The sequence below is a fragment of the Galeopterus variegatus genome, unplaced genomic scaffold (assembly GCF_000696425.1).
Source record: "Galeopterus variegatus unplaced genomic scaffold, G_variegatus-3.0.2 Scaffold24, whole genome shotgun sequence".
Lineage (NCBI taxonomy): Eukaryota > Metazoa > Chordata > Mammalia > Dermoptera > Cynocephalidae > Galeopterus > Galeopterus variegatus.
Window position 1 is genome coordinate 901,926 of NW_007726135.1, and position 17,537 is coordinate 919,462.

Below are 17,537 nucleotides of genomic sequence, written 5' to 3' on the forward strand. Positions count from 1 at the left end.
ACGGGGGCGACACTGAGGGTTGCGAACCGTTGCTGGACACGGAAAAAGACAAAAAAAAAAAGAAAAAAAAAAGACAATTGGCTATGTCGGCAGGAGTACGACAATAACCCCAGCCAGACAATTAGTGTAGCTATGGCCCTAACCCGACAACTGGCATAGTCGTGTAGCTTTACACTGTTATTATGAGCATGCATATGTTATATAATAGAATCATAAAATTACAGTACATAAGTAACAGCAAACCACCCATATGGCACTCACTAGATGCCAGGTACTGTTCTGAGCAATTTACACAGATTTATTCACTTAATTTTCACAAGTCTCTGAAGTAGATTTTATCCACATTCCACAGATGAGTAAGCCAAGGCCCAGCGAGGTTCACTCACTTGTTCAAGTTGCCCAGCTAGTAAGAGGCCACATGGGGATTCACATGCAGCTGTCTGCCGCTGGTGCTGTGCTCTCGATTCCCTCTAGGAACAGCACAGGAGCCTCTGGCCTCTGCCAGGGCCTTCCAGTTGCTCCCACCTTTCAGAGGAAGCCTGTAGAGGGGGCAGCGTTCCTTAGTCACACTGCTAATTGGTCCTTGCCTCCCCATGCAGGTCTCTGTTGACTTCACCCACTCTCCACTGTGGGACTCTAGAATATTCCCAGCCAAGCAGGATTTGCAGCAGTGAACTGATTGCAGACCTTTCCCCTTGGCAGCACATCCGGCTGCGTGGTGTTTTCTGTCCATTTGGGTCTTTGACACCAGGGAGCTCAGCTGAGACGCTGGTGCACTTACCAAGATGAGAACAGCAGCAGCATCAGCATTCTGGAAGTTAATGATGCAAATTAAAAAACAAAGTCATGGGAAAGAGGCTCATTAATCATTTAAAGCAGTCTTTCCATTAGTGTAATTTCTATTTATGACAATTTGCTAATTTATTTGAGCTGAAGTGGGGCTGAGCTAAGTCCCTGCACCTGTAGTTATTCACGCTAGAGTTGGCACATGGGATGCAGAGAGCCCATCTTTGGGGATGGGGGTGCCCCGAGTGAAGGCAACCCCCCGGAGAGCACCCACTTCAGGGTACTTGCCTAGAAGCCAGTTTGAAACCTCTGCATCAGCTCCCGTCATGATGGATTTCTAGCTTTTGCTCAGTAGACCCTGGATGATAATCAGCCATGCCGAGCATGGCGCTTATTTCTCCCAACACATCTTGGGTCCACAGGTGCACAACAGAACCTCACAAATCCCCATTGGGTGGCACATTCCCCAAGGGCAGGGTAGATTGAGCAGTTGTTTTGTTCTAAAATATCAAACCAGGTCATGGTAAACTTGTTCACATAAAGTTAGACAGATCTCAAAAGCTGCTCAATGTTTTCAAACGGTCCTTGGATTACAGTACATTACCAAATATTTCACTGCCGATGGCCTAGCAGGAAATGAGAGGAAAGGTGTTTTATTAACCTTCTGCATCTTCTTTGCATCTGGCTATGTTTTTCAAAGATTTGAAAGCAAACGTTCATGGTCCCCAAGATACATAGATTAACTGGGACAGTGTGCGTGAAAACATTTCTAAACAAAAAGGTTCTGCACAAATATTGACTGACTAATTAAATGTAATAAATAAAAATGAATGACTAATAATAAGTAGGATATAGTCCTTGCATGAGAGACTGGGCTTTTTAAAAGTACTCTGCACAAATATTGACTGACTAATTAAATGTAATAAATAAAGATGAATGACTAATAATAAGTAGGATATAGTCCTTGCATGAGAGACTGGGCTTTTTAAAAGTAGGAAGGATCTCGTCTTGGTCATTTTATCCCCAGCACCCCTCACAGTGTATGCAGCAGCTATTAATAAATACTGTGGTGTGAATCGAGACGCTCAGAGTTGAGTGGGCGCAGATACAGCACCATGTGGCAGGTGCAGGATGGGCGATCTCCATGGTGTGGTGCTGACAGCCAGGGCAGAAGGAAGGGCTGGTTTCTGGGGTGGAGTGGGTCAGAGAGGACGTCCCCAGTATGCTGTTGTCTCAGCTCAAAGGTGGTAAATATTCACTACAGTGACAAGGCTGAGAGTGCTCCAGGCAGATGGAAAGCAGGGGCACAGCAAAAGCACAGACTTGTGGACACCAGGATCAGTAGTTCAGATGGCGTTACACGCATGCACACACGTGCATACCCGAGGGCGTGAGGTCTGCAAAGGGGGAGGTCATCGGGAAAAACGGGCCATGAAGAAACTTGTACATTGTGTTAGGGAGCTGGGATTTGTTATTTTTATGATTGTTAAATTTTTATTTTTTTTATTTTAACATTTATTTATACATATTTGCGGCATACAGTCTATTGTTTCAGTACATGCATATACTGCACAATGATTCACTTAGGGTAGGTAGCATAGCTTTGTACCTATTGGTCACCCCCACCCAACCATTATTCTACTTTCTACTTCTGTGAAAAATACTTTTTTAAAAAATAAATTCTGGGCCGGCCCGGTGGCGCACTGCATAGTGCGCCGCTTGGGAAGCGCGGCGGCGCTCCCGCCCGAGGGTTCGGATCCCACATACAGACCGGTTCCCGCTCACTGGCTGAGCGAGGCGCGGGAGCAGCGCCGAGGGTTGCAGTCCTGTTGCCGGTCCCCGGTCCGGTGCGGGGGCGACACTGAGGGTTGCGATCCGTTGCCGGACACGGAAAAAAGCAAAAAAAATAAAAAATAAATTCTGTAGATAAGTGAGGTCATGTGGTATTTATCTTTCTGTGCCTGACTTACTTCACTTGACATGATGGTATCCAGTTCCGTCCATGTTGCTGCAAATGATAGCATATTATTTTTTTAAATAGGCGAATAGTATTCTGTAGATAAGTGAGGTCATGTGGTATTTATCTTTCTGTGCCTGACTTACTTCACTTGACATGATGGTTTCCAGTTCCGTCCATGTTGCTGCAAATGATAGCATATTATTTTTTTAAATAGGCGAATAGTATTCCATTATGTATATATACCACAGTTTTTAATCCAGTCGTCCATTGATGGACATTTAGGTTGCTTTCATCTCTTGGTTATTGTAAATACTATTGCAGCAGACATGGGAGTGCAGGTGTCTTTTTGATGTATTGATTTCATTTCCTTTGGGTGTATACCCAGCAGTGGGGTAGCAGGGTCATAAAGTAGATCTATTTTTAGTTCTCTGAGGAACCTCCGTACTGTTTTCTACAATGGCTGTACCAGTTTACACTCCCACCAGCAATGTAGGAGAGTTCCCTTTTCTCCGCAGCCTCACCAGCATTTGTTATTTTCTGTCTTGTTGGTAATAGCCATTCTAACTGGGGTGAGATGGTATCTTGTTGTGGTTTTAATTTGCATTTCCATGATGTTTAGTGATTTTGAGCTTTTTTTTCATGTGCTTCTTGGCCATTTCTATGTCTTCTTTTGAGAAATGCCTGTTCAGGTCCTTTGCCCATTTTTAAATTATTAGGTTTTTTGCTGTTAAGTTGTTTTAGTCCTTTATATATTCTGGGTATTAGCCCCTTGTAGTTTAGTTTGCAAACACTCTCTCCCATTCTGTACGTTGTCTCTTCACTTTGTTGGTAGTGTCCCTTGTTGTGCAGAAGCTTTTTAGTTTGATGTGGTCCCATTTGTGTGTTTTTGCTTTAGTTGCCTGTGCCTATGGAGTTTTGCTCAAAAAGTACTGCCCACTCTTCTTTTGTGTAGCATTTCCCCTATGTTTCCTTCTAGTAGTTTCATAGTTTCAGGTCTTAAATTTAGACCTTTAATCCATTTTTAGTTGATTTTTGTGTATGGTGAGAGATAGGGGCCTAGTTTCAATCTTCTGCATGTGGATATCCAGTTTTCCCAGCACCATTTATTGAAGAAGCTGTCCTTTCCCCAGTGCATGTTCTTGGCACTTTTGTTGAAAACCAGTAGGCTGTGACAGTGTGGGTTTATCTCTGGGCTCTCTATTCTGTTCCATTAGTTTTTATGTCATACCATGCTGTTTTCGTTACTGTAGCTTTATGGTATATTTTGAAGGCAGGAGATGTGATGCCTCCAACTTTGTTCTTTTTGTTCAAGATTGCTTTAGCTATATAGTGTCTTCTGTGGTTCCATATGAATTTTAAGATCGTTTCTTCTATTTCTGTGAAGAATGTCATTGATATTTTGATAGGGATTGTGTTCAATGTGTAAGTTGCTCTAGATAATATGTACATTTTGATGATGTTAATTCTTACAACACATGAACATGGGATATCTTTTTATTTATTTGTGTCCTCTTCATTTTTTTTCACCAGTGTTTTGTAGTTTTCATCATAGAGGTGGGAGTTGGGATTTTTTTCCCAACAGCATTGAGTAGCCACCAAAGGATTTTGAGCAAAGGAGTGATGTGACCAGCTTCATTGTAGGGAGGTGCTCTGGTGGAAGAGCGACATGTTGCCCTCCTCGCCACCTGCTCCTTATCTGCACGGTATGTCTAGGACATGCTTGGCTCTGTGTCGTGGGATTGTGCTGCTTGCCTTTGGGAATTGGGCACAAGAGTCCCTAAAAATGGACAGGGAACTAGGGTCTCCCTCTGCTTTCTCTCCCAGCCTCCTGCACCTCAGCTGTTGGTGAGGCCTTGTAATGGTGTTGAGTTGGGATGGAGGGGTGCTGCTGGGGATGGATTCCCACCACGCTGTAGGTGACCTGACCCATAAACTCATCCCAGCTCTAAGAGGTTGCAGTGGAAACCCAGGACAATGGCACTGCTCTGAGCCCTGTGGTGCATGGAGAACGAATAAGGAACAAGGCCTCTGTAAGTGTAGGGACTCTATAATATTTTAGCATATATCCTTTTTTGTTTGTTTCCGGGTTTTAAATGCATATTTCTTTCTCTTCTAGCCAGATTTTAAGCTGCAGGAAGGCACAGAGATATGATACCATCAGAGAAAGCAGGTCATGTGTTCCATCCACCACCTGTTTACTATGACATATGCAACTTCTGTAAGCCTCAGTTTGCCCTTCTATCGCTGATGAGCCATCTCCTCTGCCTCTTGGGTGTGGTGGGCACGCAGCTCAAATGCAGCACTGCCTTATGTGTGCTGTGTGGTCGTCGCACATGCACATGCAGAGAAGACCACTATTCCAAGGAGGTGCAGCTTCCTTCCATGCTACCTGCTGGTGCGACTGGGGGAGTTAGGCAGGGTCCTAGTGTGGAGGGTTGGCCTGCCAGGTGTCCTGCTGTGGCTCCCGCTGGCCAGGTCTGGGGCTGTCCTTCCCATGCGAGTAGCCACACTGTCCCACTTTTTCCAGGAGTGGACCCCAGTTACACATGCCACTGATTCCTGGAATTTAACACTGCCATCTCACACCATATATGGGCTTAAGCCAATACTGCTGAAAAGACGCGTCCCCATCACACTCATGTCCTACCACAGAAAACGTCATGGATTGCCTCACAGGACAAAAAGTGAGATGTTTCCCATCTAAGGGACTCTGGCCCTCATCGAGTGGTTGACAGGGGCCTTTCGAGGTTCCGTGTTCCTGTAGAGCAGCTTTGCAGGTGAGACCCTGACCCAGGTGCTCTGGTACCCTTTGGACTTGGGCTGATCTCTCTGGATGTGTGCAGCTTCATGGGAGGAGTCTGGATAGGGAAAGGGGTGCTGCCCTTGGAGATGAAGACCCTGAATTTGAATCCTCACTCCCACCCTTCCTGGCCGTGTGGCTTTGGGAACATTACTTAGCTTCCCTGAGGATGTTTCCTCAACCTGAAATTGTTTTGAGGACCAAATGTGAATGAATTGTTGTGTGGTCACAGGCACAGTGCTGGTGACCAGGGACACCATTCCTTACTCTCCTGGGGCTTAGAACCACAGCGGTTCTCTGAATTCTTTCCTTATTGGCTTGCATTTTTATATTCTATGAACTAATGTATTTTCATGGGAAAACAAAGCAGCTAAGCAGTGGGGGCAGGGTTGCCTGCCATCGCACTTGCTGGTCTGAGCAGAGGTGTGATGGGCAGGGTGTGTGTGCAAACTGTAGTGGACCCCAGGTGATGCGTGTGCAAATTGTAGTGGGCTCCAGGTGACGCAGCCGGGTCTTGGAGGCAGACACTGGCAAGCTCGGAGGTGCTGTGAGAGAAATTTGCGTTCCCTTGCAAGGGTGGTACCATGGCCAGTGGGTGGCTCTGGGGATGAGGATGGAGCTGGCACTTGAGTTTCTGGAGGGTTTGGAGAGGAGGCATCTTTAGTCATGGCAACGTGGGTGTGGGCCCAGAGACTTTGGCAGAGCCTGGGGTCAGCACCGGCAGTGACTTCACAGTCCTCCTGCTGCCTGTGTCATTGTCCTCGCCCTCCTACGAGATGGGCAGAATCTCAGGGACAAGAACCTGTTGACAATTTGAGATGTAATCTCTGTGTTCCTGGGTCACTAGAAAAAGCTTTGAGGGGAGGCAGCCTGGTCAGCACCTCGGAGAGTTCCCAGCAGGGCTTCTGGAAGGAAGGAGACTGGCCAGTGGCTGGGCCCTGGCACCACCCAGCCTCCTGGGTATTAGGGTCCTCGTTCATGTAGTGGGGGTCACACAGTGTGTCCAGTAGTGCCTGAGAGTGAGGTCCAGAGCATGGCTCTGGCGTCAGACGTGCCTGGCTGGAAGCCTGCACCCTGCCCATCTCTCTTACAACCTCCATGGGCCTGAGTCTTTTTCTCTGAAATGGAAATAACAGTGTCTGTTTCGTACTCACTGTGTTCTGAAGTCTTAATTTGAAAATAGTGTGTATTAAAGCAAGAAGATATGTGATAGGCACTATCTCAGGGCCTCTCCCATGGTAGGCACCTTGGAAATGTTCTCCACAGCTGCAGTAGTGATAGGAATTCCCCTCGCTGTCATCAGTATCTATTGACCTCCCACCCCAAATGCCAGGTGTGTGTGTTTAAGCAACAGTAACCACCACCATCACCACTGTAATGTAGCGTCGGCTGTGACAGTGGCCGTTCAGCCAGCCAGCTTTGCTGTTCATGTGCACAGGCGCAGATGTGAGGCTGTTTTGGTGGCTTATGGGCTGAAAGGGAGGGGGACATGCATGCAGGTAATTAGCTTTATGAGCTCAGCTGTGTAATTTTATGACTCGGGTCCGAAAGCAAATTAATACAGAAATATGCTTTTGGAGTGGCCTCCCAAGCCCCGGTGCTGTTGGCAACTTCGTCATGACTCACACAGTGCCTGCTCCTCTGACTGATCGTGCAGTTTCCTCATCCTGGCCGGTCGGGCCTGCTAGGTGTGTTTCTGTTCTGCCACCACCTCGGAAGCCTGGCGTGAGGCTTTTAATAAGACAGTAATATGACGTATTCTGAGGTCTTAATTTCTTACAAGTGATATTGAACCCTGGAGTGAATCAGGAAAGAAAGCAGAGAGAAAGAAACACAAAAATGTGCATTTAGCCTCAGATGTATCAGTGATTCGCACCCCCAGATCTTCCCCATCTGGCTGGGATGCAGCCCTCTTGAGCCAGCCCCCGTTGCAGGTCTGCTGCTCACTTGCAGTGCTCAGTGGTGTTGCACTGCATGGCTTGCTTTTAAAAAACTACTTGTATGTTATTTTAAATAGGTGAACCTAGCTGAAAGTTTTTTAATAAAGATGTTCCCATCTGCCCTGTTCCTGCCTCTCCTCCAAGTGGCCACTTTTATTTGTTCCTTGTATAAACTTTAAGAATTTCTTTCTGAAATTAGAAGTAATTGCAAACACAGTTGTATTTTTCTTTACCCCCCCCCCCTTTTTTGTACAAAAGGCATCTTGTTTTGCATCTTGTTTTTTTCACTTGCTACATATCTTGGAAAACTTCACATACTATGTCATAGAAAACTTTCTCTCTCCTTGTTCCTGTTGTGAAATGTTACAGCAACTTGTGATTGTGTCTGTCTCCACGGCTCTGCCGGTGAGAACACTTGGAAGCTTCTGGGTTTTGCCAGTCCAGCAGGCAGGGGTTCTTGAGCAAGTCATTTCCCTTCAGGAGGTGCCCGGGGTGTAGGAATGAGCTTGGGTGCCAAAGCAAAGGCTCGGCAGGTGGCTGCCTGTCATGGGGTGGCCCAGGCCGAGCTGTCAAGCCCAGTGGCTTCTGGCTCCTCACCTGCTTGAGGTGTTGGCTGCTGCCGCCCCCCAAAGCAAAGGCTCGGCAGGTGGCTGCCTGTCATGGGGTGGCCCAGGCCAAGCTGTCAAGCCCAGTGGCTTCTGGCTCCTCACCTGCTTGAGGTGTTGGCTGCTGCCGCCCCACCTGGATGAAGGGACTGTGCAAAGCACTTGTGGCAGTTCCCACCACCTTCAGGTGTGTCCCAACTCTGTTCCCTTCCTTGCCCCTGCTCTCTGGGACTTGGAATCCCCCACTGGCAGCATTTCCTTCACTGAGAATTGGTGACCACTACAAGTATGAATTTGTGCCTGTAGGTCATGTGGGCCATGAGATGACAGTGGAAAGTCCAAACCCCAACAGTGAAATTGGGCTCGGTTTGCCAGCAGTGCACATGCACCACTGCTTGCCCTTGTCCTTGATGAGAGCGAGCTGGTGTGGCCTGCAGAGATCCGGTCATGAGCCAAGGAAGGGAGATGTGACATCTTTTTATGGAAGAGCAAGTAGCTCCCTTGCATGGCGGCTGCAGAGGGAAGGAGTGTAGATGGCAGCTCTGCTCCCTCTGTTGCTGGCGCGTCCCTGTGGTCCCATCCTCACCTGCCTCTGTAGGGGCTGGTGTGTCCTGCAGGGGCGGGCTGCTGGAGATGGTCCCCTGGGGGCCCCCACCAGCAACTAGAAACCAAGCCCCAGGATGGCAGGGTGGGGGCTTGGGGAAACTGACTCAGCAAAAGCCGCCCCCCTCCAGGCCGGTTACCACCCCGCTCAGGATGACCATGTCGTGTGCACAGTGCCCTGATGGCAGGGTGGGGGCTTGGGGAAACTGACTCAGCAAAAGCTGCCCCCCTCCAGGCCGGTTACCACCCCGCTCAGGATGACCATGTCGTGTGCACAGTGCCCTGTGGTCTCCTCAGGGGTGAGCACTGACCAAAAGTACAGCCCTCCAGTCTCATCCCTGAGCCCCTCCCTTCAGGAGGGAGACAGCCTCTCCCACTGTGTGGTGAAGGTCTTTCTGGTGCAGGGACTTGAAGGAGTGGAGTGTGCAGGGGGCTGCCCTGGCCAGCGTGGGACCTTCTAGAAACCCACCTATCCTAAATGAGAATTAATCACCTAAAACCTCTGAGAGCCCTCAAAAAGGCCACTTGCTTGTTTTTTCCTGTTGGCGGCATCACAGCAGGCTGTGCTAGTGTGGCTGATGGAGTGACAAGGATGGAGGGGGTCAGTCACTTGGTGGCTGTGGTCAGGGATGCAGGTGCCAAGTGGTGGCCACGGGAGAGTCCACGGAACTGGCCAGAGTTATGTGGGAGTGGGTTTGCATGCACCCTGTGCCCTTGTGTGCAGGGAGATGGGCTCTCTCCAGCCAGGAATTACAGTTGTAAACCCTGGAGCATCATGTGATGCTCAGTAATGTCAAAGGCCAGGCCTATTGTCCCTCTTGTCACTGCGGCAGGTAAATCGTTTGCTCTTCCTGAGACTTGGTTCCCTCACTTGTGCCCGGCTCTGTGCCAAAGGCCTTCCTCAGTTTCTGTTTTCTTCATTCTAAAGATGAGTGTTGTGGAGGATCTAGACCAGCTTTATGATGAAAATTATCCATTCCTTCATGCCTACATTCATGCAAACTTGCATGCCTGCTTTCAGTAAGTTATTTAACCAGCACTCATCGAGCTACTTTTGGTCCCAGGAGTTGCACGGGACACTGGAGCTTTAGAAATGGCAGAGGTGCTCCTGGTGCTGCAAGAAAGACATGTGCGAGTTGTCATAGCAGCAGTTGTCATAGGGTTATGGCTCTAAAGAGCGTCATGCAGATGTGCCAGGGTGGTGGGCGGGTGCTCAGCTGCTCAGGGACCCCTCCACCGAGGGCCACGGTTGTGCTGGGTCTGAGAGAGAGAGGAGGGGAGGAAGGGACATCCCCAGGAGGAAGACAGAGGCACAGAGTCTAGAAAGGAGAGGACAACGTGTGGTCATCACAACCCTATTACCTACCTGTGAGTCTTGGCAGAGACATCTGTGGAACACTTAGGAGGCATTGTACCCCACTCCCCACACTATGTTATGGGGTCTGCACTGTGTGGTGACACACACAGTCCTGGTCCTCAAGAGGCTCAAAGTCAACTATGGAAAACAGACATGGAAATGAGTGGTTAAAGCAGAGCCTCTGAAGTCCCACAGGAGAAGAATCTAGCTAGAGCTGCAGAGCATAGAGGAGGGAGCCCCTCGCTGCAGCTGTGAGAAATGTGGCCCATGTCCTCCAGACTGCAAGTCCTTTGAGGAGAGGGTGTGGGTTTCTTTCTAGCTCCCGCGAAGCCTGTAGAGTTGGTATGTTTGGAAGCCTTCCCACCTTTTGCCTTTTCTTTCTCCTGACCACCTGTGGAGTGCAAATTGATGTCTCCCGTTGTACCAAGGAGGTGCAGCTATGTGCTGAGGCTGTGAACACAGCACCCAGCCCTCAGCTGATAGATACCTGGGCGCCGGTGCTTGCTGAGGGCCCCGTCCATGGTGCGGTTTCTGCAGTGCAGGAATGCCCATGCTCCTGTGTGCTTCTGCAGTGGAAGCAAGCTAGAGTGGCTTCAGAGCAGGTGTGGCCCTGCAGGCCTTTGGGGAGCCCTGGAATGGAGCATTTTTGGACCAGACCATACTGTTTCCAAGTAAAGAAGTAAAATATGGTGTCTGTGCCATGGCCTGACATACTCTGCCAGCAGCTGGGTATCTCTTGTCAGTGGCTGCAGATGCACTTCCATCATCTGCAGGCAGGGCCGGCCCCTCTGGCCTGTGTTTTCTCTTGCTCTTTGTCTCCACATTTTTCTCCTTTTTCTCATGCTAGCAGGCTCCGGGGCCTCTGCCTCAGAGATTCTTGAGAGGAAGCCATCCTGAGAGTTACAGACTGTCATTGATTCATCTGCAGCTGTTTCTCCTGCTCTTCCATTCTGGGTAAGAGGCGGCTGGAATCTCAGGACCATCTTGGAGGTTTCCCTCTCAGTGCCCTGACCTGCTCCTGTGAGGGCTTGGCCTCAGCCACGTGGTGTGCCTTGGGTGCTGCCTAAGAGGGAGGGCGGGCCCTGGGCCTCCAGCTGGGGGTTCTATCTGGTGAGTGGGGGCCAGAGGAGCACAGCAGTGCAGGGGCTTCCTCGGGCCTCGAGGGAGCAGGCCCTGAAGTTTGTTAGCGGCCCACCTTTGTGCAGGGCTCGGGGCGTGAATTGAGCATGTGCACTTGTGGTTGTATGTGCACATGCCCATTCACATTGGCATGCGTGCTCATGTTCACACACAAAAGCTCCACGTTTTGGGCCTAACTTACCTTGTCGCCCCCTTTCTGTAACTTGGAGGCCTTTAGCAGTCAGTGGTGGAGACAAAAGCCTGGGGTCAGCTTGTCTGGGGACTTGCTGTGACTGTGTGGCCCGGGCGGGTTCCTGACCTCTTTTCACCTCCCTTTCCTTCTCCGCAGATGGGACATGATGCCTAGTCATGGTGCTGGGATGAAACTTAAATCACTTAGTGTGTAAGCTGCTCAGATCAGGAAATGTGAGCTCTTGGCCGTTAGCATCTACATGCACTCGCACGTGAACATCTGCAGGGTGTGGTGGGGCTGCATTTTTTTTGCTGTCCCCTCCCCCAAAAGCTCCCTGGCCATCAGAATCTGTAATGCCTCATGGGTATGGGGAGCCCCAGGAGGCTGTGCAATGCAGCAGCCTCGCACTCGCACGTGAACATCTGCAGGGTGTGGTGGGGCTGCATTTTTTTTGCTGTCCCCTCCCCCAAAAGCCCCCTGGCCCTCAGAATCTGTAATGCCTCATGGGTATGGGGAGCCCCAGGAGGCTGTGCAATGCAGCAGCCTCACCTGGCCAGACTGTGAACATCTGGGGCAGCCCAGGATCCTGGGTTCAGTTCCTACCCCACACCCATGAGCAAGTGCAGGAATAAGCACGGCCCATCACTGCACCTGGCAAGGCTGTGGGAAGGGTGAGGCAAGGTCCCCTCTGCCACGTGCCTGCGTGCCCAACTGCCTGCCTGCTCACTCGCTTGCTCTACAGACGCCGCTAGGTGCCTCCTCTGCACCGGGTAGGTGCTCTGCTCTGCAGCCCCCTCCTCCAGAAAAGTGCCATAATCTTTCCTGCTGAGATCCCTTGACATTCCTCACCTTGAGAAGTAATTTAGTCTGGTGCACTGAGTGTTAGAATGTTCAAATATGTGTGTTCAAAAGAACAACAATAATTCACTCATTATTCATGGCAACTAAACACTGTACTGTGCCCTGTCGTAAAGATAGAGACCTTCCCAGCCGATACATTCTTCATACCAACCAGCTCCTCTAAGGAAAGTTAAATTTTTGGGAAACTGAGAGCGGGTTGCCATTTAACAGAAACTTGGTGGTTTGCATAGGTGATCTGAGCATTACCGGGACACAGAGATCCACTGGCTTTGGCCTTTGTGAGAGTAGGTGGTCTAACCACTTTGCTAAACAGCTCTCCCTCCCTGGCAGCTGATCAAAACCACGGGTATATTCTAAACCCCACTGTGGACCTACATGCCCTCAACTAGGTGCTGAGTTGTGAGAGAACAGATGTCTCCAGGAGCTCACAGTCCAGCAGGGAGAAAAGCCTTTGCCTCCTTTTAACCGAAAGCTGAGAAAACAGGCCTTGAGGGGGCCCCTCCGGGTGGCTCCCAGGAGTAGCCTGGGGGGAGCAGGGGCAGGGCCGCAGCAAGTCCTGCTGCAGCCAGGGCCCACCACCAGTCTGGAGCTCCACCTGACTGGGTAGTGAGTCTCATCTCCAGGCAAGAGGCAGCCTTTGCAAGCCCCTTCCCCGTGTCAGTCAGTCACTGGCTGTGGACTGCACTTGTGGGGGACGTGGCATCATTGGCCATTTCTCCTGAGAAGAGTGGGGCCTGCCTTTCTGTCCCTTCCCTCACTCACTCTTGTGCGGGTCTCTGAACAGAGAGCCTGATACTCAGGTGCTGCCTGGGTGCCCCTTGGGCCTGACCTCCTTGTTGTGGCTTTGGCTTGGGGAGGGGATTGGGCAGGCCATCTCTGAGGTCCCAAACAACCAGGAGGTCCAAAGCACCCTATGCACTTCCCACGTGGGGTGGCTCCTTGTGAGAGAAAGTGGGATTTATTTTTCCAGAGAGAGAACGGAGCTGAAGAGCGCTGCCTCCCTGAAGGCAGCCTGGTTGGGGCTTGTCAAAGCTCGCCTCAGGAGCGGTAGGAAACGGCCAGGGAGGCACGGTTAGGGGAAGCCACCTGCAACAGCAGTGGCAGGAAGGCTGAGGGAAGGGCTGGCAGGCACTGTGGGCTCAGCTGGGGCACTGCAGCCCACCCCTCGGAGGCCTCAATTTCCTCTTCCATCGAATTGGGCCATACTGCCTCCACGGCCACTCTTGCTGGAGTCCCCTGAGCTGCTTGAGTCTCTGCTGTCGAGGCTCCTGCCTCTCCCAGCTCATCCTGAGCTCCTTCTGGAACACTCAGTGCACACGTCCCTTCTGCTGGGAGATCCTCAGTTCTCTGCACCTGCTGCTTGCTGCTCCCTCGTCTTCCACAGCAACTTTTCCTAATGACAGACTCCTTCCTTAGGTCGGCTTTTTCTCTGTTTATTTTTTTAACTTACCATCTCAGCTGTGTTTTAAACTGCTCAGTTCAGTAGTTTTAAGTACTTTCACCTTATTGTGCACCCGTCACCACCATCCATTTCCAGAACTTTTTTCTTCTTCCCAAACTGAAACTCAGTCCCCGTAAACACTAATGCCCCCTCCCCCAGCTCCTGACAGCTGCCATTCTACTTTCTGTTTCTGAAATTGACTCCTCTAGGGACCTCATATAAGTAGAATCACAGAATTTTTCCTTTTTGGCTGGCTTATTTTATTTAGCAGACTGTCTTTAAGGTTAATGCATGTTGTAGCATGTGTCAGAGTTTCTTTCCTTTTTAAGGCTGAATAATATTCCATTGTATGGTTAGATCACTTTTTCTTTATCTGTTCATCTGTCAGTGGATACGTGAGTTGCTTCCACCTTTTGGCTACTGTGAATAATACTGCTGAAACATGGGTGTACAGGTATCTGTTCGAGTCCCTGCTTTTAGTTGTTTTGGGTATAAACCCAGAACTGGGGTTGTTAGAGGTCAACATTTTCTGTTTTCAAGGCTGTCTCCCCTACAAGGCTGTGACCTCCATGGGGCTTGGCTCATAGTCTTGGCTCAATATCCCTTATTGAGCATATTCAATAGCTACTTGTTGAACTAATGAATGAATGATGTGAATAAATGAATCCTAATTCCCAGGATTGTCACAGGACCAAATAAGATAATTAAGAGTTCATTGCACAGTATATATCAATAATAATATCAGTTCAACAAACATAGACTGTGCGCATAATGACATGGAGAAAATTTCATTCAGAGAATTCTTCTTAGGGAGGGAATTATCTTTGGCAGAAACACTTTGATAAATTGCATGTGGGAGAGTAAGATCCCTAAGGGAGTCTGCGGCAAGAAAAATGATGGCTGAATTCCTGAGGCAAGGAGAGGAATTGTTCTATCTCCTAAGAGAGGAAGGAAGAGTAATAGAATATGAGAATGGGGATACTGTTAGCAATAGGTGATGTTTATTTAAGGTTTACTATGGGCCAGGACTACTGTTCCATATGCTGCTAATGACAGCCTTGTGCAGTTGGTATTTCTGTTATACCCATCTTACAGATGATGAAACTGAGACCTGGGGAGTTTAAGTAAATTGATCAAAGCTTGTCAGTGGTGGTGCCAGGAGTCAAAGCTGGGCTAAGTCTCTAGAACGTGCCCTTTCAGCTGCCCAGCTCCACTAAGAGGAGAGAACAGAGCTGGTGAGGGGCAGGTCCTACATTTGGGCCGCGGTGCCTTTTGCAATCCCAGAGCCTCAGTTACAGCTGCCAAGCTCTTATATCCTCAGGTGGGGGATTGTCAGTGAGGAAGGGAAGAGGTGGACTAAGTTTATGCTGGTATGGAATGAAGCAAACAGCTCCAGTGGGCTGGAGCTGGTGGCGGAGAAGACCCTGAGCAACTGAGCCCTGAGCATTTGCAGCAGCCATCAGCGGGACTGCGGGCATCCGTCTGTGGGAGAGTTTTTGGGTCTCAGTGTTGGGCTGCGTATGGAGGGCTGTGGGTTCTGGCATTGACAGAGGCGTGGCCCCCACATCGCTTGCCCAGGATGTTTGCTCACTCAGAGTTCATTTCTTCATCCAGCAGTATTCATTGAGCTACTGTTGTGAACGAGGCACTGTCCTAGGCCTCAGGACGAGGTCTCTGTCCTCACTGAGCTTGCAGGCTAGTGGTGAAACCAGACAGTGGGAAGACAGTCACATCTAGTGTGAGCTGCAGGGGGGTGCATATGGGCCTTTGGAGGGCTTCCTGGAGGAAGTGAGGTCTAAGTTGAGACTTAAAGGATGAATAAAGTTAGGAGGGAGAAGAGAGCAGGGAAAAGTGTTTCCAGGCAAAAAGCACAGGATGTGGGATGATATGGAGTCCAGAGAGAGCACATGGTATTCTGGAAGAATTGAAAAAAGTCCAAAATAGCTAGGACTCGGGGGTGGGCAGTGGCTCCCCAGCACCTTGGCTGCCTGCACTTCACCGCCTCGGCCTGCACTCCTGTGCTACCAGCCAGCTGTCTTGGGCAGCCCCTTGTCTGTGCAGCTTTGCGTGGATGCTCATCTGCACCGTGTGGTGGGGGAGATGTGCTCACTGTGCTGGGTGCCTCTAACTCGACACCCCAGCGATCCTGCAGCGAGACCCAGAGCTCCCACTGCATTCCTGGCAGATCCCGCTCCCTCTCTCTCCTGGCTCCCAGTCTCTGCCTGCTCTCCCTCTGCCTGCAGGGGCTTTGTTCACATTTGTCCGAGTCTTGACAGATGTGATATTCAGTGGCTATCTTCAGCAGAACGGTGAGCTTCTCTCCTTTAGGGTTTGTGTCCTCGGGGCTCCCCACCCATCTTGCCTGTTTTGCTGCAGATGCCCTGGCTGTGTTTGCTGAACGGAATTAACGTGCTAAAGGAAGGAGTGTTTTTTCCCCCAACTTTCCCAATCACTAGAGAATGTCAGACACTAAATTTTTCCATTTTGATTGCAACCTAAGTATGGTGGCTTTACTTTATGTAGGAAGAGTGAGAGAGGGTTATAGACCTGTTTCTGAGAACCATATTGGCTGTGTAATATTAGTGCCGGGGAGACTTCTATTTTCTGCATTTCTAAACCTAATTTCTTCATCCACTGATACTTGCTGAGAGACTTTATGACTTCCTCGATTATGAACTTGCTAAAGTGAGCTCTTTATAATAATATGTGTAATTACATCAAGATGTATAACACAGCGAATATGAAACCAGCATGAAACCAGCGTGTCAGGAAACGCAGGGGTCATATTGAACAGTGCACCACAGTTTGCATGTTTTATTAAGGAAAAATAAGCTTCCACTTTACTGTATTTCCCCTAGCAAGATTAGTTGTTGGATTAAAATTATCCCAGTGGATTTCTCCTTCTTACCTAACAGTAGCTTAATTGAACAGATTTTGGGGTAAGAGATGAGAGGCTCTTGATATGTTTATAAGGCCCCTGATCTCCACATACTCAGTGTGATGTCTTAGCAGCTGGTTAGACCATCACTTGAGAAGAGGGAGATTGGTCTTCTGTAGGAGGTTTCCCATCTGGGAGTTGCTGCCTAGAAACTTCTAGAACTTTTCCTGTCCCAGGGGCTCAGCAGGAGCCGAGTTTTCCTTGACTGAGGCCCACCCGTCTCTGCAGCGCAGCGGTGAGGCGAGCGTGGAAGGACTCCTGAACCAGCTCGTGCTGGAGCACCTGCAGCTGGCTCCTCTGCAGTGGGGTGAGTACCTGCTTGGCCGCCACCGATTCTGGGAGAACGTGCTCCTTTTCTCAAAATATGCAAGCTAGTTCTCGCGGGGGTGTGGTTGGGCACACCAAATGATGATGCGTGCATGCTGAAGTTCGTCACAGGAGACTTTGGAGGACAGAGAAGCTCACCATGCTGTGCTGGTGCCCTTGTGCATGGGCGGCCACGGGTACCTGGGCAGGTAGTTCAGCACCCCAGGTGAGTCCAGTCTGCCCACACCTGTGGAAGAGCTGGGTGCCTGTCAAAACACAGATGTGGTTTGGGGGCACAGCAGCTTGAGCTGTACCCTGATGTCCAGTTGCTATAGTGTCAGCCATCTTCTGAAATGGCAATTAACTGTGTCCTGATAGGTGTGTATGCTGCAGGTGTTTACTAAACTGAGAGTGGTTTTGGTTGGCAGGAGAGAACAAGGGTGTGGTTGCTACCTTACTTTACTCTGCTCACCCAGACCAGGCCTTGACAGCTTTTCACCACATCTGTATGGAAATGTGTGTTTCGTAAACCTTAACCTCGCGTTCACCCTAGAAGAGATCACTATTCTTTAACGCTTGGCACAGTTTGCACCCTGTTGCACCTAGGAACTTTTACCCTAGTCTGTAC

At 49.7% G+C, this 17,537-nt stretch overlaps 1 protein-coding gene across 1 annotated transcript in view; it reads left to right on the forward strand.

The window, feature by feature from the left end:
* Nucleotides 1–17,537, forward strand: part of TRAPPC9 (trafficking protein particle complex 9) — a 672,769-nt gene that overhangs the window by 507,724 nt on the left and 147,508 nt on the right. The window contains exon 22 of the mRNA XM_008568452.1: nt 16,820–16,910. Within this exon, the coding sequence (XP_008566674.1) occupies nt 16,820–16,910 (91 nt within the window). The remainder of the gene's footprint in view (nt 1–16,819; nt 16,911–17,537) is intronic.